Here is a 23419-nt window from a genome sequence, read left to right on the forward strand (position 1 = left end):
CCTGTGAATGCATCTGCAGCTTGCGGCCTGCTGCAGTCAGTTCCCGGAATGGGGTCAGCTAGAAAGGCTCCTGAGGGCAGACTGGAGGTGAAGGACAATAGGGCTAGTTGAAAGTGGGGAGCAGTGTAGTTGAGAAGGGGATTCGGGAGGGTCTGATGGGAAAGGAGGTGTCTGGTAGGCCTGGTTAGGGAGCCGCACACCAGAAGCCCAGAAACCCAAAGGATCGGTAGTGATAGAGTTTTAGGGCAGGGTGGGCATTCCAGGGAAACTCAAGGCCTGCGGGCAGAATCTGAGCCTGGGGACAGCTCTGGAGGGTGGTGGTGGGGCCTGCGGGCTGGGGAGGTCTTAGGTTTCCAGAAAGGTGGGCTGGGGGTGGAGTGTGGAGAGGAAGTGGATATGGTGAAAGCTGAAGGCCCAGTTAGCTCTAGACCTGGTCTCTGGCCCAGATAGCTTGGTACCTACCGTTGGGCGCGCTTGTCACTGTCACGTGACAAGTGGTACGGCGATGGCAGTCTGCGCGGGAATCCTAGGCGCATGTACGCATGTGCACTGGCTGCTGCCTGCCATTTTGCACTTGCGCAGTAGCCTCCCCTAAGAAGCCCCCCCACCTTCCTGTTACGGAAGGGGGAGATGGCCGGCTGAAGAGGTTTCAGCTGGTTCTCCTTCCCCCGGCCTGCTCCAGGACTTCAAGTCAGCCCGTGTCTCTTATTTTTTTAATTTTAATTTTATGTGTATGATATTTTGCTTGCATGTATGTGAGTGCTCCACGCGAGAGCCTAGTACCCACGGTGGCCGGAAGAGGGAATAGAACCCCCCAGAGCTGGGGTTAAAGGGGCTAGTGAACTGCTGTGTGGGTGTTATGAATCGATCTGGGACCTCCAGAAAAGCAGCCAGTGCTCTTAACCGCTCAGCCATCTCTCCAGCTCCCAGCCACACCCTCTTGGACCCTCTTAACCGTAGCTCCTCATCCCTGAGTACTGTCTTCCCAGGCTCACCCACCCCATGACTATTTCCAGCCTCTTCCCCGAGCCCCATACCCGAGGGCCCTCCGGGATGGCTTCCTTTAGACATCCCCTGGACCGTTCAGCCCACCTGGCCTTAGCCTCAGAATCATCCCCACACTGTGCCTTTTCCTGGGCTCCTGCCCCCTTCCCCACATCCCTGACCCGGGACCCATTCTCTAAGCCCCCCTCCTTCCATCTCAGTCCTCACTTTTTCCTGGCTTCTCCGTCTCTGAGACAGGTAGATAGGGACTACAGAAAGGAGACCGAAGACAAATTCTGGGTCCTTAACCAGTCACCATTTAAACACGATGTGTTCCCTTCTGCTTCCTTCTTTCTCTCCACACACAGATATTTACAATGAGTCCCCATGACCAGCACAGCTTCCCACTAACTCCACTGAGGCTAATGCTCTTGACATGGGGTTATGGTAACCATCGCCCTTGGTTGCTCCGCAGACACTTAAGCCAGGTTTACTGGCTCATTTCTTCTGTATTCCCAGCACTCAGGAATCTGAGGCAGTAGGATTGCCAGGAGTTCAAGACCAGCTTAGGCTACACAGTATAGCCCCATCTCAACAAACAACTAAGTACCCAAAATGTTGAAGGCTGCTCTTGCTCAAACACACACGCACACACACACACACACACACACACACACACACACACACACACACGCGCGCGCGCGCGCGCACGCTTGAGATAGTGTCTCACTAGGTACTGCCTGCTGACCTTGAACTTGCAGCCTCCAGATTCAGTTCCTAGTGCTGGGATTTTAGGCTTACATTATCACACCCAGCAAACATGGACTCTTTCCTGGACTTTGTAGATAATTGATAGATGAGTGGGATGTGTGTGTGTGTGTGTGTGTGTGTGTGTGTGTGTGTGTGTGTGTGTATGTGTGTAAGGCTTGGCATCTCTGCCCTCACGTCATGTCTGACCCCTTCCTGCCTCAAATTTTGAATGAGACTACCGACCCAACTCTACATGTAGATATGTTGTTCCTTTGACAACCGGGTATTCAAGACTATAACACAGGATGAACATGGCCAGTGGCTCATTGGAGTGGGTGTCTGTTTTGTTTTCCTGAAAGCTCTGAAAATCCTCTAGCCCTGTCATGAACCCAGGGCTTCTATGCAAGTTGACCCCGGCAGCTCCCGAACAGAGCTGACCATGTATTAACCCACCAAGTACAAGCCAGGTTGCTCATGGACAAAATGAGAAGGGACAGGGGAGAGCGCATAAAGCCGTAACCAGCCTCAAAATCACTCTGAGTCTGAGGCTACCCGGATCTACAAAGTGAGTTCCAGGACTCAGAGCTGTTACACAGAGAAACTTGTCTTGAAAAACCACTAAATAAATAAGTAAATGGAATCAATCAATCAATCAATAAATTTACTATGACCTTAACTCCCAGTCCTCCTTCCTGCCTCTGCCTTCCAACTTCTGGAATCCTGACTCAAAAAAACACCTTTCAAATCAAAACCCTTGTCTGATAGGCAGTTAACAAACCCTAACCCATCCCTGCCCCTTGCCAAAAAGTCAGTAGAACTCTGACCTTTGTGTTGAGTGAGCAATTTGGTTTCCTCTAGTCTGGGCTGGCTCCATTCAGTTTTAGATGGCTGTCTCACGTGGTCTGCATCAAGGAGCTTTGCCTCACTTGTTCATAGGATGCAGCTTGGTCCCATTCCTACCTCTCAAAATAAGAGATCACTGCCTGGCATCATTGCATTCCATTGGCCCACCCTCCACATGGTCACGGAACCTGACGCATGTCTCCTCTGCCTGTAACCCCCAGGGTTCCTCGTTGCTTTTGGCTGGAGCACAGACTAAGTCGGAGGCTACACCATCAAGCCCTATGTATCCCTCCACCCTTATGTCCTCACTCTTAATCTGTACCATTTCTCTGTGGGTTTTCCTTTTTGTTGCTGTTGTTCGTTCGTTTGTTTGCTTGTTTGTTTGTTTGTTTGAGATAAGATTTCTTTGTGTAACCCTGGTTGTCCTGGAACTTGCTCTGTATCTTAAACTCAGAGATCCACCTGCCTCTGCCTCTCAAGTACAGGGATTAAAGGCATGCGCCACTATCCCCACCTCCTTTCCATCTTGGTAACTTTTATTATTATTTACAGTGCTGGAGATGGAATTCAAGTCTTGTATATGTTAAGCACATGCTCTTCCATTGAGCCATGATGTCCCAGGCCCTCACTGGGGGATTGTTGGCAAGTGCTCTACTAATGTTCTATGTCCTTAGTTCTTGTTTGTGTTTTTGAGATAGAGTCTCACTGCTGCAGGCCACAAAAATATATGAAGTAGGAATTCAGCTGATTATGACAAAGCTATACCTGGAAGAATTAAGAACTCTTCCAGAGGTTGAGGCCAAGGCTCAAGGAGTCTTGGTGATATTGGCTTCTGATTATTAGCCATTTCCTGCTATGAATTTCTTGTGTGCTATTGCAGCTTTTCCATCATTCACTGGGCACCATTTCCCCTCTACTGAAGGAATATTTAGATAACCTTCTGTGCAGTAACACAGCCAGGATCCCTAATTGCAGGCCTGTCTGTCATTATTGTCATTAGCAGCATCTGGTCAGGACCATCCCCGGATGGACAAAAGTATCTTATCAGAGATAGCTCACAGATTTTCTAAGAACAGACTTAAGCATCCAGACTATCTGTCTGAGAAGGCCTGGTAGATGTGCTAATTAAGCTTAACTTTCTTCTTTCCAAAGTCTTATCTCTAGTTTTAGATCCACCCTTAACAATTAACTCAGAACTAAAGGGTTCCAACTTACACGTACATCTAGCTGTGAAGTTGCCTAGCCAAGTTGCCTAGCGACCGAGCACACTCTCCCCCAGAAACGACAGGAGTAGAGATACCTTGGAGAGATGAGGGTCAAAGGGATAAAGGCAGTTTTATTTTCAGAGCAGGCATGGAGAAGAAAAAAGAGAATGGAAGAATTAGATGATAAGAACTGGAGAGGAATGAACTGAGATGGGGAAGAACTAGATTGAAGGACTAGAAGAGAGTACTAGAGGAACGAGATGGAAGATGAGGAAGAGTCAGATGGGGAAGAACAAGATGAGAGAGAAGGAGATGGGAGAGGAGCTAAGATGAGAAAGAATTAGATGGGGCAGAACTAAGATGAGAAAATTAAGATAGAACTTAGAGGGGACAGCAGATAAAGGTAGAGAGAAATCAGGCAAGAAAGGAGCTAGGCATGAGAGCAGAACAGAAGCTGTGTAGAGAAAAAACTGACTCAGAAGAATAAAGCATATGGACTAAAGAATTTTGTGTATGTAGATTTATTAGAAAATTCCTCAGATTAATCCGCCAATGGTAGCATCTCTTCTGGGACTCTGGGAGAATGCTATTGAGGTGCAGGACCCCAACAGCTTTCAATATCTCACTCTGTAGTCCAGGCCAGCCTGTGTGTCTGTGGTAGTTTGGATGTAATTGGCCCCCCAAAATCTCATAGGAAGTGGCACTATTAGGAGGCGTGGCTTTCTTGGTGTGGACTTGTTGGAGGAAGTGTGTCACTGTGGGGGTGGGCTTTGAGGTTTCCTATGCTCAGGATACCACCCAATCTGTCAGTCGGCTTCCTGTTGCCTGCAAGATGTAGCACTCTCGGCTCCAGCACATCTCCCTGCATGCCACCATGCTCCCCATTATGATAATAGACTGAACCTCTAAAACTGTAAGTGAGCCACCCCAATTAAATGTTTTACTTATGAGAATTGATGTGGTCATGGTGTCTCTTCACAGCAATAGAAAACCCAAACTAAGACAGCTTCCTGGTGCCACCCTTTTTTTTGAGACAGCATCCCTCACTGGGACCTGTGGTTCACTTATTGGGCCAGGCCAGCTGACCAGTATCTGCCTGTCCCAACCTGTACCACTATGCTTGGAATTTTATATGTGTGCTGGAGATTAAACTCAGGTCCTCATATTTTTGTGCATCTGTAGTGGGTACCTGTTCCACCTATGACCTTGAGGTAACAGCCCCTAGCGCATGGCCTCTGAGCTAGCTTAAGACCTGAGGGGCGCATACCCAGGCCCCTTCTCTTCTCTCCCTTGTGGGCTTGGACAGTTGGGACTGACTCAGGCAGCAGAAGCAGTGTGGGACCGGCCATCAGCCTTCCAGGACTCTGTGATGGATTCACATTATCCTGTTTAGTGAGTTGCTCTCTTCAGTATAATTTTTTAAATAAGTAGTTCCTTTATCAGTATCCGTGGATAATCTGCTATATGCATCAGACATTTTACTGACAGAGACATCTCCCCAGCCTGCTCATCAATGCTTATTAGCTGAAGGAATGGTCCCCCCTCCTGGACACATGGCCTTGGCCCAGGATTTACATAGTCGTCAGTGTCTGCTGTCCAGCTGTGTTGTTTAGTACACATCCTGTGAGATGAAAAGAGTTCCTGAACAGATCCCTGACCGAGTTCACTGAAGGGTAGATGACCACAAGTCATCACCACCCTGGGCCATCTAAAGTCTCTCTCTCTCTCTCTCCTCCTCTCCCTCCCCCTCCTGCTTCTCCTCACTATGTAGCCCAGGCTGGCTTGGAACTAATGATCCTCCTGCCCCAGCCTCCCAAGTGCTGGGATGACAGGAGCATTCTACCACAGAGGACTAAAGATCTCTGGAGTTTCAGACATGCCCCCACTTAGCCAAGCTCTGCTGGCCAAGGTCGAGATCAGCCCTTCTCCAAGGAGGCAGCTTCAGGGACGTACAGGCAGAGGCAGAGTCTTGGGACCTTTATTGAGCACATGCCCCAACAGTGCTGATGGAGTGACCCTCAGGCCTTCCGTCCCAGCAGCCTCCGCCACAGTTCTTGACTGAGCAGTGCTTGCTCCCTGCGGACACCCTGCAGCACACTCCGGTTCTCCTGGGCTCTCCGGATCAGGTAGGGGATCACCTCCTCCAGGCAGCCATAGGGAATAGACTTATATACCACATATCCAGCCTGTCCTGTTGGGAAGAGTATTGGCAGAGTGCGGGCTCAGAGAGAGACAGAGAGACAGAGACAGAGAGGTTCCTGGGCATCAGCAGCTTGTCACGGGCTAGCTTGTTCACACACTGGCCACCTAAACTTGTATCAAGATACCTATTGAAAGAAGCCTCAGGCCGATGTGGTGGGGCACACCTTTAGCCCCAGCCCCCTGAAGGAAGAGGCAGAGGGTTTCTGGGAGTTTGAGGCCAACCTGGTCTACTTGGGAGATCAGGCCAGCGAAGACTGCATAACAAGACCCTGTCTCAAAAACAAAGTAAGTAAACAAATAAACAACAAAAAACACTGTTGTGTGGATCGAGAGCAAGTGGTCTTTGAAAACAATACCGTCTCTGTGTTGTGGTGTGTGTGTGTGTGTGTGTGTGTGTGTGTGTGTGTGGTCAGAGGACAACCTGTGGGGGCTGTTCCTCTCCTTTTTACCTTGTGTGAGAAGGGCCTCTTTGCACTGCATAAAACTAGACTAGTTGGCCGCAAGCTTCTGGGCAGCCTCCTGCCTCTGCCTCCCATTCCTATAGACATTCTCGGATGGCAGACATTTACACTGCTGTCTGGCTTTGGCATGGGTTCTGAGAATTCGAACTCAGGTCTTCAGGCTTTCATGTTAGGTGTTCTACCCACTGAGCTGTCTTCCCAGTAATAAAGTGCTTTTGTCACCCTTAGTACCCCACAGGAAGAAAGGAATCTGGTCAAAGTCCTCAGGGAACAGCAGGCAGGACCCTGAACAACAGGAAAGATAGCATCATACACAAGAACCAGCGCAAATCAGGAGAGAAGACATGGCACAGCCCTGCAGGGGCTTTGGATATTGGAATGCTGATCTGTCCGGAAGGAGCTGGAGGAGGAGCCAGCTGCAGGTTCTCTGTGAGAGTGGGGCCAGATAAGGTTGGAAACGGCAGGAGGGATCTGGGTGAGAGGGAATGGGAGGGAGAGGGTGGGGGTCAGTGGGCATGGAGGGATGGGCCATTCACATACCTAGTGCCAGGGAGACGTGGTCACACATGCCCAGAAGTTGTCCAAAACAGACAGGCCCATCCAGAGGAATGCCCAGCTCCCACATGCTGCAGAAGGGGTCACATTATCAATCCAGGCAGTGGCTAGGTCTAGAGAGCAAGTCAGTCACCCAAGAATCCAAATATGGAGGAAGAGCAGGTGGCCAGCCGCATCCACAGGTCCACACCCATAGATTCAGCCAGGGATCAAATATGAGGGTGGATCAGTCTGTGCTCAAGAGCTGCCCAGGTGTTTCCCTTAGATTGTCCTCAACAGTGTAACTATTTATGTAGCGCCTGCATTCATTATTCTAGGTATTAGAAATAAGCCTGGTGACTTCAAGCACACAGGAGGATGTTCATATGCAACTATTCAAATAGTACATCATCCGATATGAGGGACTTGAGCATCTGAAGATTTTGGTCCCCATGGAGACTGGTCCTTGAACAAATTCCACAGGTTCTGAGAAATGACTCTACCCTCAAACTCAATGGCAAATAACCACTGCAGGGCTGGAGGGGCGGCTTGGTGATTGAAAAACTGACTGCTCTTCCAGAGGACCTGAGTTACACTCACAGAAGCCATATGGCAGCTCACAACTGTCTATAACTCCAGTTCCAGGAGGTCTGAAGCCCTCTTCTGGCCTCTGCAGGCACCAGGCATGCACGTGGTGCACACATTATACATGCAGGCAAAATACCCAAATACATAACATTTTAAAAATAAAAATAGGTCGGGCAGTGGTGTGCATGCCTTTAATCCCAGCACTCGGGAGGCAGAGGCAGGTGGATCTCTGTGAGTTCCAAGCCAGCCTAGTTTACAAAGTGAGTTCCAGGATAGGCTCTAAAGCTAAACAGAGAAACCCTGTCTTGGAAAAACAAACAAACAAACAAACAAACATAAATAAATAAATAAATAAATAAATAAATAAATAAATAAACAAAGTGAAATGAAATGAAATGAAGTAAAGAGCTCTTGCTTTTGCAGAGAACCCCAGTTCAGTTCCCAGTTCCATGGGGTCTTGCGCCCTCTTCTGGCCTCCCCTGGTACTTGCATTCATGGGTGTACACACATATACACACACACACACATAAAAATCAAATCAAATCGTTCAATCAATAACAATTCTTATGAGCTCTCTTGAGACTTCCACCCACTGAGCCTCAGCTGCTCTTTGGAGTCCTTAGCAATCCCTATGTCTCAGTAAATAAGGGACAATGCCCTGTCACATCTGAGCCTATAGGACATACACAGGCATAGAAGGGGTTAATTTTTTTTTTTTTTTAAGATTCTTACTTTGTAACCCAGATTGGCATCAACTTCTTGATCCCCCTGCCTCAGCCTTCTGAGGACAACAGCTGTGCATCATCATGCCAGGTTGAAATTAAATATTTTTACTATTCCCTCCATGCACCTCCTCGCTGGACCTCTTCCTGCCCGCCCCACCACACCCTTCCCATCACTGTCCCGTTGTCACAGAAAGGGACGGGGCTTCTGAGGAGCGCTGATTTCTCATCCCTCAACCGCATACCGCTTAGTTGCCTGGCGAACAGATTCTTCGTTGTGGGAAGCCACCATGAGGTGGCACAGAGGACCATGTTGGGACACGCGGCGCAGCATCAGCTCCAGACAGCGGCTATAACTAAAGAGAGACTCTGCTCAGCTTCTCCAGGGAATGAGGACCAAGTCCATCGGATGGGACTCCTGCCCTCCTTTGTTCTACGGGCACAGGCTCCTCAGAACCATTTCCCTCTCTTGGAACCTGGTGAGTTCCCTTAACAGGAGTCAGGATGGAGGATGGGGTGAGAAGCAGGGTTTCAGTTTGTTCCGACACACAGTCTCACAATGTAGCCCAATCCTAGAATTCATGGTCCTCCTGCCTCAGCTTCTCATGGACAAGGATGACAAGCATGTGCTTCTAAAGGCCACCAGTGAACGGCTTCTGACCTGATGACTGTCCCACAGCAAAGCCATGTCTGTGCCCAAGATGGCATTTACCCAGAATTAATCACTGCAGCATGGGTGGATTTTTTTCTTAAATTATATTTTATTCAATGTGTGTGTGTGTGTGTGTGTGTGTGTGTGTGTGTGTGTGTGTGTGTGTTCTAGAGCATACTGTGGAGGTCGACTTGCAGGAGTTGGTTCTCTCCTACCACAGAGGTTGCAGGGATGAACCATTTGGCTTGATGGCAGGCTCCTTCACCTGCTGAGCCATCTCGCCAGCCTGTGGTTGGTTGTCCTAATTTTCAATATGGCATGATGTGGAATTATGTATAAGAAGGCATTCTTGGTATGTCTGAGATGACATTGCCACAGAAGTTTAACTGAGGAAGAAAGGACCTCCCACCCCTGCAACACACCCTGAATGTGGGTGGCACCATTTTATGTATTGTGGTCCCAGGTTGAAAAATATGCCAGGAGTGGTGGGCACACCTTTAATCCCAGCACTCGGGAAACGGAGGCAGGAGGATCTCTGTGAGTTCCAGCCTGGTCTACAGAGTGAGATCCAGGACAGCCAAGACTATACAGAGAAACCCTGTCTAAAAAAAAGAAAGAAAAAGAAAAGAAAAAAAAAACCCAAAAAACTCGAAAACAAACACCCACATCCAGTTCTCTGCCTCCTGACTGTAGATGCGATGTGACCAGCTACCCCCCCACTGTCATAGCGCCCTGACGCTGTGAACTCTGTCCCCACAAACATGAGTCGGAACAAGCCCTTCCTTCCTAACTCGCCTCTGTCGGGGATTCGTCAAGCGTGGAGAAGAGGAATGACTGCTTCTACAGACATTAGTAACAACCCCAGTGCCCACAGACGGGGAAGCAGCCATGGAATGATGATGCGCAGGAGAGCGGGAAGCTGGGGTGGTGGGGGCTGGGGGGTGAAGGAGGAAGGAGGACACTGTGGCTCAGATGGGAAACAAGGTTCCCGTATCCTGGAGAGGAAGTAACATGGACACACACACAAGATGTTTGGAACAGAGCCCCGTGGCAGGTGATGAGCAAGTGAAAGATTACATTGTGCAGGCCTCATGGTGCAGGACTGTCATTCCAGCTACTTTGGACAATGAGGCAGGAGGATTGCAAATTCAAAGCCTGTCTGTGCTACAGAGTGAGTTCAAGGTCACCCTGGGAACTTAGCAAGAGTCTGTTTTAAAAACAAAAGTAAAAGGAGAGCTGAGAATATTCTTCAGTGGTAGAGCCCCTGCCTAGAATCCCCCAGTGAGGGGCTGGGGTGTGGCTCAGTGGTAAAGCCCCTGCCTAGAATCCCCCAGTGAGGGGCTGGGGTGTGGCTCAGTGGTAGAGCACCTGCCTCGAATCCCCCAGTTAGGGGCTGGGGTGTGGCTCAGTGGTAGAGCCCCTGCCTAGAATCCCCAGTGAGGGGCTGGGGTGTGGTTCAGTGGTAGAGCCCCTGCCTAGAATCCCCCAGTGAGGGGCTGGGGTGTGGCTCAGTGGTAGAGCCCCTGCCTCGAATCCCCCGGTGAGGGTCTGGGGTGTGGCTCAGTGGTAGAGCCCCTGCCTCGAATCCCCCAGTGAGGGGCTGTGGTGTGGCTCAGTGGTAGAGCCCCTGCCTAGAATCCCCCAGTGAGGGGCTGGGGTGTGACTCAGTGGTAGAGCCCCTGCCTAGAATCCCCCAGTGAGGTCTGGGGTGTGGCTCAGTGGTGGAGCCCCTGCCTAGAATCCCCCAGTGAGGGGCTGGGGCGTGGCTCAGTGGTAGAGCCCCTGCCTAGAATCCCCCAGTGAGGGGCTGGGGGTGTGGCTCAGTGGTAGAGCCCCTGACTAGAATCCTCCAGTGAGGGGCTGGGGATGTGGCTCAGTGGTAGAGCCCCTGCCTAGAATCCCCCAGTGAGGGGCTGGGGTGTGGCTCAGTGGTAGAGCCCCTGCCTAGAATCCCCCAGTGAGGGGCTGGGGTGTGGCTCAGTGGTAGAGCCCCTGCCTAGAATCCCCCAGTGAGGGGCTGGGGTGTGGCTCAGTGGTAGAGTGACTGTCAGGCTTAAGCAATCTACTTTCCCTCAAAAGAAGCATTACATGCTATTTTTTAAAATTTGTGTGTGTATGTGTGTGTGTGTGTGTGTGTGTGTGTGTGTTTATATACATGTCTATGTATTTATGTGCACATGCGTACATGTGTGGGTTGTGGCCCAAGGTTGCCACTGGGTGTCTTTCTTGATGGATCTCAGCTTTGTTTACTAATACAAGGGCTCCCAACTGAACCCACGATCATCAGTTCTGGCTAGTTTAGCAGTTTGTCCCCATGGATCCCTGTCTCCACCTCTCAGTCCAGGATGACAGGTAGCCATCACACTTGCTCAGCTTTTGTGTGGGTTTTGGGGATCTGACCTGCAGTCACTGTGCTTGTGAGGTAAATGCTTTATCCATTGTGCTGTCTCACCCCCCCACCTTGTGTTTTGAGACAGGGTCTCTCACTGGGACCTGGGGCTTGCTGATTAGGTTGGGTTTTGTTGGCCAGTGAGCTCCAGGGATTCTCCTGCCTGTCTTTTCATCACTGGGAAGGCAGTAACAAGCCACCACATGCAGCTGTGTGTGTGTGTGTGTGTGTGTGTGTGTGTGTGTGTGTGTGTGTGTGTGTATGTGTGTGTGTGTGTGTGTGTGTGTACTCCCTATGCACGCACATGTAGAAGGCAGAGATCAACATTGGATATAATCCTCCAGCTCTATGCACCTTACTGCTGGAGTCAGGGTCTCTATCTGAACCTAGAGATCAATGTTCCAGCTGCATTGACCCCTAGTGAGCCTGTGGCACCTGCTTGTCTCCACACCAGAGCATTGGAGTCATAGATGTGTTCCATGGCATGCGGTCCTCATGATCATGTGGCAAGCACTTTACCCACTGCACTGGTTTGAAAGAAAATGGCCCCCAAAGGGAGTGGCACTGATGGGAGGTGTGGCCTTGTTGGAGGAAGTGTGTCCCTGTGGAGGTGGGCTTTGAGTTCTCATATATGCTCAAGCCGTGCCCAGTGAGTCAGTCTACTTCCTGTTGCCTATATATCACCATGTAGCAGCTACCTCTCCAGCACCATGTCTGCCTGCACGCACCATTCTTCCCGCCATGACAGTAATGGACTGAACTTCTGAACTGTGAGCCAGCCCCAGGGAAATATTTCCTGTGTAAGAGTCGCCGTGGTCATGGTGTCTCTTCACAGCGGTAGAAGCCCCACCTAAGACACCCACTGGGTTGCCTCCCCAGCCTTGTGACTCATTAGTAGTGTTTATCATTTCTCCTACGGCCTCTCAGCTCTGTCCCTACCTTCGGCTAGTGGCCTCATAGTCAGGCTGAACGCAGTCTTCCTTGCCGCGGAGCTGTGTCAGGGCTTTCTCCTTGTCCAGATAGGCACCTCGGACCAGCTTTACCCCAAATGCCAGGCCAGCCCTGTGTGCGGCCTCAGCATCCCTCTCCAGCCGTGTGTGGGTTCCCTGCCGGGCACACAGGCAGGCTCAGGAGGGTCAGGGTGCTGGCTCCCCACCCACAGCCTTTTAGAGCATGTCACCAACCTTCAGATAGGCCTGGTAAGTGTTCCACACCCAGGGCCCGCCTTCCTCAGGTCTGTTCCAGCGCAGGGCCAGGGCAGCCACGAACCGGGAGAGTGCAGGGTTGATGAAAGTGTACTCAGCATCCACCAGGAGCCTCACATGCTGGGCCCGGGCATGCTGAGGGGGAGAGAAAGATGTCAGGGCCAGCGGTGTCCAGGGCGTGGGGAGCCAGGCCACCACATGTTACCTGTGCCACGCGGTGCAAGCGTCTGAGAGAGGCCTGCAGGTGCTGATTCTGTTTGGTGCTGAGGTAGGAGAGCTGGAGGTTCTAAGGGGCATCAGAGAATGGGAGACTGCTTAGAACTACCGCCAGGACCCGAGTCCTCTCTCCACCAGTAAGGGGTGTGTGTGTGTGCGTGTGTGTGTGTGTGTGTGTGTGTGTGTGTGTGTGTGTGTGTGTGTGACTTTGTGGGAAACCAGAAAAATGACTCGCAGGGTGTGGTAACACATGCCAATAATCTTGCAATTTGGGAGGCTGAGGCAACCTGGGCTAATCTATCCTGCGAGAACGAAAGAGGCTCAGTGAGATGGTTCAGTGGCTGGAAATAGCTGCTAAGTCTGGGGACCCGAGTTCAAGTCTTAGGACCCATGTGGTGGAAGGAGACAATGGCTGTGTGCTGTCCTGGAAGTTGTCCTCTGTCTCCACTCCATGCTTTGTCGTGCATGTATACAGGGGTGCGCAGACACACACACACACACACACACACACACACACTAAAAATAAAACAGTTGATTTAAAAAGAAACACCATGCATTTGCACTCAGCACAGACAGTCATGTGCGGTCCTTATTCCCTGAGATGGTTAGCACGTCAGATTGGTAGAATCCAGAGTCACCTGGGGGAGCAGGCTCTGGGCATACCTGGGGAGGATTATCTTGTGTTGAGGCGAGGAGATGCGCCCACAGAGGTGGCACATGGTCCTTGGTGGGGACCCTGGATTGCACAATGGAGAAAGGGAGCTGAGCTGCAGGCAGCTAGTGGTGTGGCACCCTGCTTTCTGATCCTAGATGCTGCATGACCAGCTGCTTCCACCTCCCGCTGCTCTCATTTCTCGGATGATGGACTGCACCACACATTAGGAAGCCCAAACACCCAGAGTATTTTATCACAGCACCAGGAAAAGACACTTCGACACATCCTTACCAACGCTGCAGAGCGGCTGAATATGAAGCATTTATGCTGCACTCGATGTGACGAGTCACCCGGAGAGGATTAAAGTGCAGGAGAGGCTGCGCACAGCGTTCAGGCCAATATGGTGCTATTTTGCATGTTGGGACTTGAGGACCCTCAGATTTTGGTATCTGAAGGCGGTTTACTGGGATGACGGTGTGGCTAAACATTAAAGGTGGCAAGTGTGTGGGTGGTCACTGCACAATGAACTTTTCACTTTTTAAATGTTTTCCCTGCAGTGCTGAGGATAAACCCTGGACCTTGTGAAGACCAGGCAAGCTCTCTATTACTCATCCACATCCCCAGCCCCTCACTGGGGGATCTTAGGCAGGAGCTCTACCACTGAGCCACACCCCAGCCCCTCACTGGGGGATTCTAGGCAGGGGCTCTACCACTGAGCCACAACCCCAGCCCCTCACTGGGAGATCTTAGGCAGGAGCTCTACCACTGAGCCACACCCCCAGCCCCTCACTGGGGAATTCTAGGCAGGTGTTCTACCACTGAGTCACACCCCAGCCCCTCACTGGGGGATTCTAGGCAGGGACTCTACCACTGAGCCACACCCCAGCCCTCACTGGGAGATTCTAGGCAGGGGCTCTACCACTGAGCCACACCCCAGCCCCTCACTGGGGGATTCTAGGCAGGGGCTTTACCACTGAGTCACACCCCAGCCCCTCACTGGGGGATTCTAGGCAGGGGCTCTACCACTGAGCCACACCCCAGCCCCTCACTAATATACTCTAGGGAAATTCCATAGCTTTTTTTTTGGACAGGACCTCGCCATGTAGCCCAGGATGGCCGTACACTGGAGATCTTCTCACATCAGCCTCTCAAGTGCTGGGCTTATAGATGTGCACAGCTATGCTTTGCTTCTTAACATTTTGTTATGAAAAATTTCAAACACATAGAATAAGAAAAAGAGGCCAGATACAGTGGCAAATACCTTTAATCCCAGCACTGGAAAAGCTGAGGTGGGAGGATTGTCTGTTCCAGAACGGGCTGGGCTACATAGTGAGACCCTGTCTCAAGGAGTGAGTTAGGAAAATATACTCCTCAAAACAGTATACATTTGTCATGCCAAAAATCTCAACAGGACTCCTAGCAGTGAGACTCTTCTGTCTGCTCTTAGGACGCTTTCCTTCTACTGGGTCGCCTTGTCCAGCCTTGATAGGAGGGTTTGTGCCTAGTCTTATTGTAACTTGTTATGCCCTGTTTGGTTGATATCCCCGGGAGCCCTGCTCTGTTTTGAAGGGAAATGTAGGGGAGAGTGAAGGTGTGTGTGTGGGGGAACTGGAAGGAGTGGAGGTAGGGGAAACTGTGATCAGGAGGTGTGAGAGAAAAATAAATAAAAAATATTCAGAGCCAATAGCTTCTTTAAAAAGCTAAAAGAAAAAAAATGTCCACAGGAGCTAGGTGATAGTTTGGTGGGTAAAGGTCTTGCTGGACAGGTGTGAGGATTGGAGTTCTGGTTCCCAGCACTCATGTGAAAACCTAGGTGAAACAGCATGTCTGTAATCCTAGTAGAATTTCAGGGTTGGAGACACAGGAATCCTGGGGCTCTCTGCCAGCCAATGTGGCCATTACAGTGAGCTCCAGGTTCAGTGAGAGCCGCCTGTTAAAAATATAAAATGGGCCGGGCGGTGGTGGCGCATGCCTTTAATCCCAGCACTCGGGAGGCAGAGGCAGGCGGATCTCTGTGAGTTCGAGGCCAGCCTGGTCTACAGCGGGAGATCCAGGAAAGGCGCAAAACTACACAGAGAAACCCTGTCTCAAAAAACCAATATATATATATATATATATATATATATATATATATATATATATATATATATATATATATATATATATAAAATGGGACAGCCAGGTGTGGCTTTAATCCCAGCACTTGGAGGCAGATCTCTGTGAGTTTGAGGCCAGCCTGGGCTACAGAGAGAATTCTAGGACAGCCAGGGCTGTGCAGAGAGATCTTGTCTCGAACAAAACAGAAAGATGGAGAGTGATAGAGGAATATACCTGTTTGCCACCTCTGACCTCCACATTTGAGCATGCGTGCTCTCTCTCTCTCTCTCTCTCTCTCTCTCTGCTACTCTCTGTCCCTCTCTCTCTCTCACACACACACACTTGCATGGGCACATACGTAAATAAGATATTGGAATAATACAAAGGAATAAATGAATGGAAGAATGAATGAATGAAGCAAGAACCTCATCAGGATCAGGCATGACAGCAAACAGTAATCCCAGGACTGGGGAGGCTGAGGAGGAGGATTGCAAGTTCCAGGCCAGTCTGGGATACGTGGTAAGATCCTGCTTCAAAAAACAAAACAAGACAAAAGGATTTAAACCTCACTGGTCTTATCAGAGTTTATATGCAGCAAGCACACACCAGTGTAGCCGCTGACTGACTAAAAAAATGTTTTCTTTAAACCAGACACAATGGTACACGCATGTATCTCTAGCAAGTTGGGAGGTGGTGGCAGGAAGATCAGGAGTTCAAAGTATTCTCGGCTATACAGAGAGTTCAAGACCAGCCTGGGGTACACAAGACCCTCTCTTAAAACAAAACCACCGCCACCATCCAAAACGTGTATAGTTTTTTTTAAGTTATGTGTATGGATGTTTTGTCTGCATGCCTGCATGTACATTACAGGTATGCCCGGTGTCCATTGCAGTTGGGATAGAGGGCTGCATTCTCTGGAGCTGGAGTTGTATGGTTGTGAGCCACCTTGTGGGTGCTGGAAACCTGGGTCCTCTGCAAGAGCAACAAGTGTTCTTAACCACTGAGCCATCTCTTGACCCTGTGTTTTCCAGACAAGTCTCTCTATATAGCCCAGGCTGACCTCAGCAACTTGATCCTCCTGCCTCAGCTTCCCAAGTGCTGGGATTACAGGCATGCACTGCCGTGCTCAGCAACTGGCCAAATACTCATGTTTTATCCTCTGTGGAGAAGGTGCTGCTGTCCTGATCCTTCCTCCGGAAAGCTTCTCACCCAAACCCCTCCCCTAGGACCCCATGTGACCCATCTTTATCCATGTCAACCACATCCTCAGTGACAGCCACTTATATTCCCTACCTGGCCCGAGTCCATGGCTTCTGCCAGCCTCTCAGGGCTCAGCTCTGAGGAGCCAGTTGGCCTTTGGATCCAAGCCGACAGCTCCTTCTGAAACGGGATGGCGGCCGGCATGGTGAGGGTAGCCTGGTTGGCGGCCACACCTGTGTCCCCCATCTCTCTTGTCACTTACACAAAGCTGAATGCTGGTTAGCGCCGTCACCTTCAGCTGCATGAGGCTGTTTCTGGCTGCTCCAGAGGTGTCCACAAGAGCTCGTGACCAGTCCACACAACGTAGCATGGTGTTGAGGTTCCCCTCATACCAGGCTTCACTGTCCGGCCAGTGGGGGTCAGCTTCCAGAGCCTTGCGAGCCCCTTTCCTGTCCTCATCCCTTCCTCCCTTGGACCCCGCCTCTCTCTACTCACCTGGTCTTGGCAGTGGAGTCCGGTTCCTCCTCTGTGGGCACTGCCAGCAGAGGCAGGAGTCTCAGGGCCTTCAGCTGCTGGACACAACCCCTCACCTCCTCTGCTGTCTCCCCGGCCACAAACTGTCCATAGAAGGATGCTCGGAGAAGTGTGCCGGAGAGCCGGGAGCCCAGGAGTCGCTGAGACCAGGCCTGAACCTGGGTGACAGGGAGTGAGGGCTCAGAGCCAGGTGTGGGTAACTTCCAGGCCAGTCCCTGTGCCAACTGCTCACCGCTAGTCCATGGGTGACCAAGTGGGGGCAGGCACATAGGCGAAGCACCAGCCAAGCCCGGGCCAGCTCTGCCGTTCCCTTGAGATGGAAGGCCCCACCATCAAAAAGCAGGGGCTTCCAGCCCCCTGTAGAGGGCTTGGAGAGGCCGTAGAGGGGCAGACGTGTCCAGAGCATTGCTAAGTCCCTGGTCACACCACACCAGGGGCAGAAAGCAGGTCTATCAAATGCCCCTTGCCCAGCTGGGGGGCAGTGACTCATTAACTGGGCAAGTCTTTAGGATAGCAGGCTCTTTGGGAGGGGGAGGTTAATAATTAATGGTTAGGGACAGAGGTCAGAATAACAGTAACAGGACAGGTAACCCCCCAGTGACAGCCCCCAATAACCTTCAGCCTGACAGGACAGCAGATCTCAGGCGCCCAACTTGCACTGCTGAGTAAGCAGCTTGACTCAAGAGCAGGGGACTCAGGGTCAAGGTGGTTGGCTTTGCGCCCTGGCTAAGCAACCTCACCTCTTCTGTTGCAGCGATTCCGTCTTACAGGGAGCAGCAGTAGAGTTATTGCATATACTTCAACTGCTCATAGCCCACAGCCCTGCTACCCATGCTAAACATGCAGCCTACAGAACTTGAACATGGGCATCAGGAAAAAATGTCCATAAGGACACTAACCCCAAGTGAAAGCAACCCAAATATCCACCAAATGGGACTGGATGATGACATCGAGGTATACGAAGAGGGCTCAGGCAATGAAAAGAATGAGATATTCATACACTGCCAAGTCTTTCTTTTATTTTTTTAAATTTTATTTGTTTTTTTTATATGAGTGGGTTTTTTGTTTTGTTTTGTTTTTGTTTTTGTTTGTGTTTTGCCTGCACGGACCTCTGAGTACCACATGCATGCAGTTCCCTCAATGGCCAGAAGAGCCGGGCGGTGGTGGCGCACGCCTTTAATCCCAGCACTCGGGAGGCAGAGCCAGGCGGATCTCTGTGAGTTCGAGGCCAGCCTGGGCTACCAAGCGAGTCCCAGGAAAGGCGCAAAGCTACACAGAGAAACCCTGTCTCGAAAAACAAAAACAAAAACAAACAAACAAACAAAAAAAAACAATGGCCAGAAGAGGGCATCAGATCCACTGGCGCTGGAGCTAACAGAAGGTTGTGACCTACCATGTGGGTGTGGGAAACCTAACTTCAGTGCTCTCTCTGCAGGAAACACTTTGAGCTATCAAGTTTTTAACTATCAAGGCATCTCTCCAGCCCTTAATTGTTTTTATTTGCCAAGTTGCTAGGTTTGCACTGCAAAGCCCTTTCATCCAATGACATGCCTGCCCTTAGAATGGTTTTTTAAAAAGAGCTATTTTTAAACATTTTAATTACATGTGTGTCTGTCTGTGTACACGCGTGTAGGTACCCATCGAGAGGCCTTAGATCCACCCGAAGCTGGAGTGACAGGCATCTGTGAGTCAACTGACATGGGTGCTGGGAACTGAACTTGAGTCCTCTGGAAGAGCAACTGGGGATCATAAATCCCAGAGTCATCTCTCCAACCCCATTAGAGTATTAAAACAAACAAACAAAAGAGCCTCACTGTGTAGCCCAGGCCGGCTCTGAACTTACAGCAATTCTTCTGTCTCACCTCAGCCTCCCAAGTGCTGGGATTACAGGCATGCAACACCATGCCCAAGATGTGTGTGTGTGTGTTTTAATATGTGAACCCTGGAGATGACACAGACTCTTCAAATTTCCCTGGGTGCAACTCCTGTGGGGATCACAGACACATCAAAACAAGGAGGTGGGAACAAACACGGCTCTGGAGGAAGAAAGCACACTCTGGCAGCACTGAGCTAGGGCCGGGAGTGTGAAACTGGGAAATGAACCAGGTGTAGTGGTGCACACCTGTGATCCCAGCACTGTAGAGGATGAGGCGGGAGGGCTACCTTAAGACCTTGCCTCAAAAAGCCAAGTAAAAACAAAAGCAAAAAATAAAAAAAATAAGTTAGTGTCTCAGTGGTTAAGCTGCTCTTCCAGAGGATCCAAGTTTGGTTCCCAGCAGCCACATGGCAGCTCAGAAACCTCCATTCCAGGAGATCTGATACCTCTGGGTGCACATACAAGCAAAACACTCACATCCAGAGAGAGTAAATAAATACAATAGAGCCTGTAAGATGGTTTAATGGGTGAAGGAGCTTGTCGACAAGCGTGGAGTTCAATCCTCGGGACCCACAAGGTGGACAGCGAGAATTGACTCCCACAAGTTATCCTCTGACTGACACATGTACTCTGTGGCATGTGTATGCTGGCCCACATTCTCATGAAATAAATAAATAAATTTAATAATTAAAAAACCAGTTAAGATGAGAACAAGTGTGAGGAAGATGGACAGAGGCTATTCCGGGAGCGCCCAGTGCTGCCTGCATGCACATAACGCGGTAGGCTGGCTGTTCAGTGGTTGGAATGGGAGGTTCTTGGATTGTTTTGTTTTGAGGCCTAATCTGGCCTGTAACTTACTATATAGTCCAGGTTAGTCTGGAACTCACGATCCTTCTGCCTCAGTCTCCCAAAGGCTGGGATTAGGGGAGTGTACCACCATGTTAGTCTCCTGGGAAATTCCTGAACAAAGTTTTGTGGGGAAACGAGGGAAGGTTTTTACTAATAGTGGGAAAGCTGTAAAGTGGGAGGAGCCAGAGGCCTCTCACTGGTGCTGACTGGGTTACATGACAGCCTTTATGCCAGTCACTGGGGATAAAGGAGATATTGTCACCTTGGGTTGTTCACCTGCTCCTGTACAGAGCTGACATCTGCAATTTTCCAAAGCAAGACCACGTTATCACCTGCAAAAGCCGGGGAGGCTTTGAGTGATGGAAGAACTGGACAGCTGAGAGACTGGTGTCTGCAGAGACACTGTAAGAGCCTGGAGACTGGGGACAGAGCTCTGTGGAGAGCTCTTGCCAAGCATGCGCAAGGCCCAGCGCTCTGCCCCCAGCTCCATCCACAAACCAATCAACCCCAAGCTCAGAATGCAGCCTGTTATGCTGAAATAACTCAAAGGCCATCTGTTATTGTTTCAAAATGGGTTTTCATAATTGGCTGTCACATAAACCCTGGAGCATGACCGACCTTCTTGCTGTTTCTTCTGCCAGCTAGCCAGCCTCAGCTACTGCCACCTCTAGCCTTGAACTTGAGTTTCAAGAAGGTCCCTTCCACTAACATACTCCTGGAATCCTGCCTCAATGCCGGCATGGCCATTGAACCTTGATATTGGGGCCAGGGACTGTTTACCTATAGGAGACACCCCCTGAAAAGGTTTAGTCTCAGCCCAGCTCTAACTCAAACCTCCAGAGCTGAATACATATGAGTAACAAGCCCCAGCTAGAGCAGGTCTTTTCAAACGCGCTAGTACCGTCCCCTGGTGGAGATTAGGGAAACTGCACAAACGTTTGCTCTTGCTTCATTTTAGGCTGGTCCCTTCTTCACCAGACAATCTCAGCCATGCAAAACCCATGTGTTCTATTAGCTCATTGGCTATCCCACCCCCAAAGTGTTATTTTAATGTGCAGACATGGAGGCGCATGCCTATAATTCAGTACTGCGACTGGGAGGCTGCGACAGGAAGAATGGGAGTTCCAGCTCAGCCTGGGCTACATAGTGATGTCCTGTCTCAAAACAACAGGGCAGGAGATGAAGCTCAGAGGTAAAACTTTTACCCAGCACCCAGCAACACAAAGTAAATTTATTGTGGTAAAAATACACGTAAAATAAAAAACTTCTAACTTAGCCACTTCAAAAAAAATCTTTATGGACTGGGTGTAGTGGTGCATGCCTTTAATCCTAGAACTTGGGAGGCAGAGGCAGGCAGATCTCTGAGTTCAAGGCCAGCCTGGTCTACAGAGTGAGTTCCAAGACAGTTAGGGCTACACAGAGAAACCTTGTATTGAAAACAAAACAAACAAAAGAAAATGTGAAGAGCAGTGAAGAAAAAATCCCTGAAGTTGACCTCTGGCCTCTACAGGTGCATCATGTGCACCTGCACTCTCCCCCCCACCACACACAGGTGCATCATGTGCACATGCACTCCCCCCCACACACAAGTGCATCATGTGCACGTGCACTCCCCCCACCACACACAGGTGCATCATGTGCGCATGCACTCCCCCACACACACAGGTGCATCATGTGCACATGCACTCCCCCCCAACAGGTGCATCATGTGCACCTGCACTCTCCCCCCCACCACACACAGGTGCATCATGTGCACATGCACTTCCCCCCCCCCCACACAGGTACATCATGTGCACATGCACTTCCCCCACACACACAGGTGCATCATGTGCACATGCACTCCCCCCCAACAGGTGCATCATGTGCACATGCACCCCCCTACACACAGGTGCATCATGTGCACATGCACTCCCCCCCCCACCACACACAGGTGCATCATGTGCACATGCACTCCCCCCACCACACTCAGGTGCATCATGTGCACATGCACTCCCCACCCCACACAGGTGCATCATGTGCACCTGAACCCCCCCCCCCCCCATGCACACACAGGTCCTGTTCCATTGCCTCTACAGGTGCATCATGTTTCCGTACACTCTCCGCCCCCCCCCCAGGTCACATTCCATTATTCACCCCCTTTTGCTGACTGGTGTGCTGGCACACTTGGGTTGTGCTCACACTTTGAGAAACACTGTTTGAGCACAGAGGAGCACATCTCTCTACAAGTCTCTAGTTTTGATTCTTCACCCCTCCCCGCCCCGTCCCCCCCCCCCCCCCCGGAGCTGAGGACCAAACCCAGGACCTTGTGCCGCTTGCTAGGCAAGTGCTCTACCACTGAGCTAAATCCCCAACCCCTAGTTTTAATTCTTTTGGGACTAACGCCTGAAGAAGCAGTGCTAGATCATCGTGTAATACTGGATTCACTTCTGAGAGACTGCCAGACGGTTTCACGGCCCCCAACCATTTTCCATCCCTTTATCTATTTGCGTTTTCTCCACCTACTTGACAGATGTTGGTGTTGGCTTTAATTTTCTTTGCTTTTTTGTTTTTATTTTATGAAATTATTTCTTTTATCTTTTGATACTGTGATATAATTAATCATTTGTATTTTTAGAATGTATGTGCATGTGTTTGCATGCAATGTGTGGGAGGCCAGCAGAGGGCGCCTCACTCCTTGGAGCTGTAGTTACAGGTGGTTGTGAGACATCCAACATTGATCCTGGGATTTGAACTTCTGATTCTCTTACCTCTACCTCCCAAGCATGGGATTATAGGTGTGTGACACCAGGCCTAACTCAGCTTTCCATTTTTATGAAGCCCAATTTGTCCACTTTTCTTTCTTTCTTTTCTTCTTTTTCCTTCTTTTTTGTTTGTTTGTTTTGTTTTTGTTTTTCAAGACAGGGTTTCTCTGTGTAGCCCTGGCTGTCCTGGAATTTACTCTGTAGACCAGGCTGGCCTTGAACTCAGAGATCCACCTGCCTCTGCCTCTCGAGTGCTGGGATTAAAGTGTGCACCACCACACCTGGCTTCTTTTTAATTTTAAATGTTCAAGTATTTATTTTGTGTGGAGTGAACTCATGTGCCATAGCGCGTGAGTGCAGGTAAAAGGAAAAGCTCTGGGAATGGGCTATCTCCTTCCACCATGTGGGTCCTGAGGCTCAAACGCAGCTTGTCAGGCTTGATGTCCGGCACCTTCCCTAACGAATCATCCTGCTGGGCCTGTTTCTACTATTGCCTATATCCAAGAAGCCATAGCTAAGTTAAGACATTGTACCCTCTGTTTTCTTCTGTAGCCTTGGCTTTAAGTTTTGGCCTTTGATGCATTGTAATTTTGATTTCAAGTTACTTTTATATCTCATGTAAAGTCAGTTGGATTCTTCCATATGTGATATCCAGTTTCCCTGAGGTCTACGGTCGGTTGAAGAATTGCTCACCCACATCAAATAGTCTTTGCTCC

The 23419-nt window shown here is 50.1% G+C and overlaps 1 protein-coding gene across 1 annotated transcript; it reads right to left on the reverse strand.

Moving 5' to 3' along the window:
• Positions 1–5772: 5772 nt before the first annotated feature.
• On the reverse strand, positions 5773–17649 carry Prodh2 (proline dehydrogenase 2). The gene is made up of 10 exons (XM_052761927.1): positions 17470–17649; positions 17199–17395; positions 16966–17104; positions 16797–16883; positions 12741–12821; positions 12515–12670; positions 12270–12436; positions 8535–8645; positions 6986–7071; positions 5773–5973 (listed from the first exon to the last, which is right to left on the reverse strand). The coding sequence occupies exons 1-10, from the start codon at positions 17641–17643 to the stop codon at positions 5801–5803; spliced, it is 1371 nt and encodes a 456-aa protein (XP_052617887.1). The 5' UTR covers positions 17644–17649; the 3' UTR covers positions 5773–5800.
• Between the last annotated feature and the right edge of the window lie 5770 nt (positions 17650–23419).

This window comes from Peromyscus californicus, unplaced genomic scaffold, assembly GCF_007827085.1.
Source record: "Peromyscus californicus insignis strain IS unplaced genomic scaffold, ASM782708v3 Scaffold_4__1_contigs__length_199733344, whole genome shotgun sequence".
NCBI lineage: Eukaryota > Metazoa > Chordata > Mammalia > Rodentia > Cricetidae > Peromyscus > Peromyscus californicus.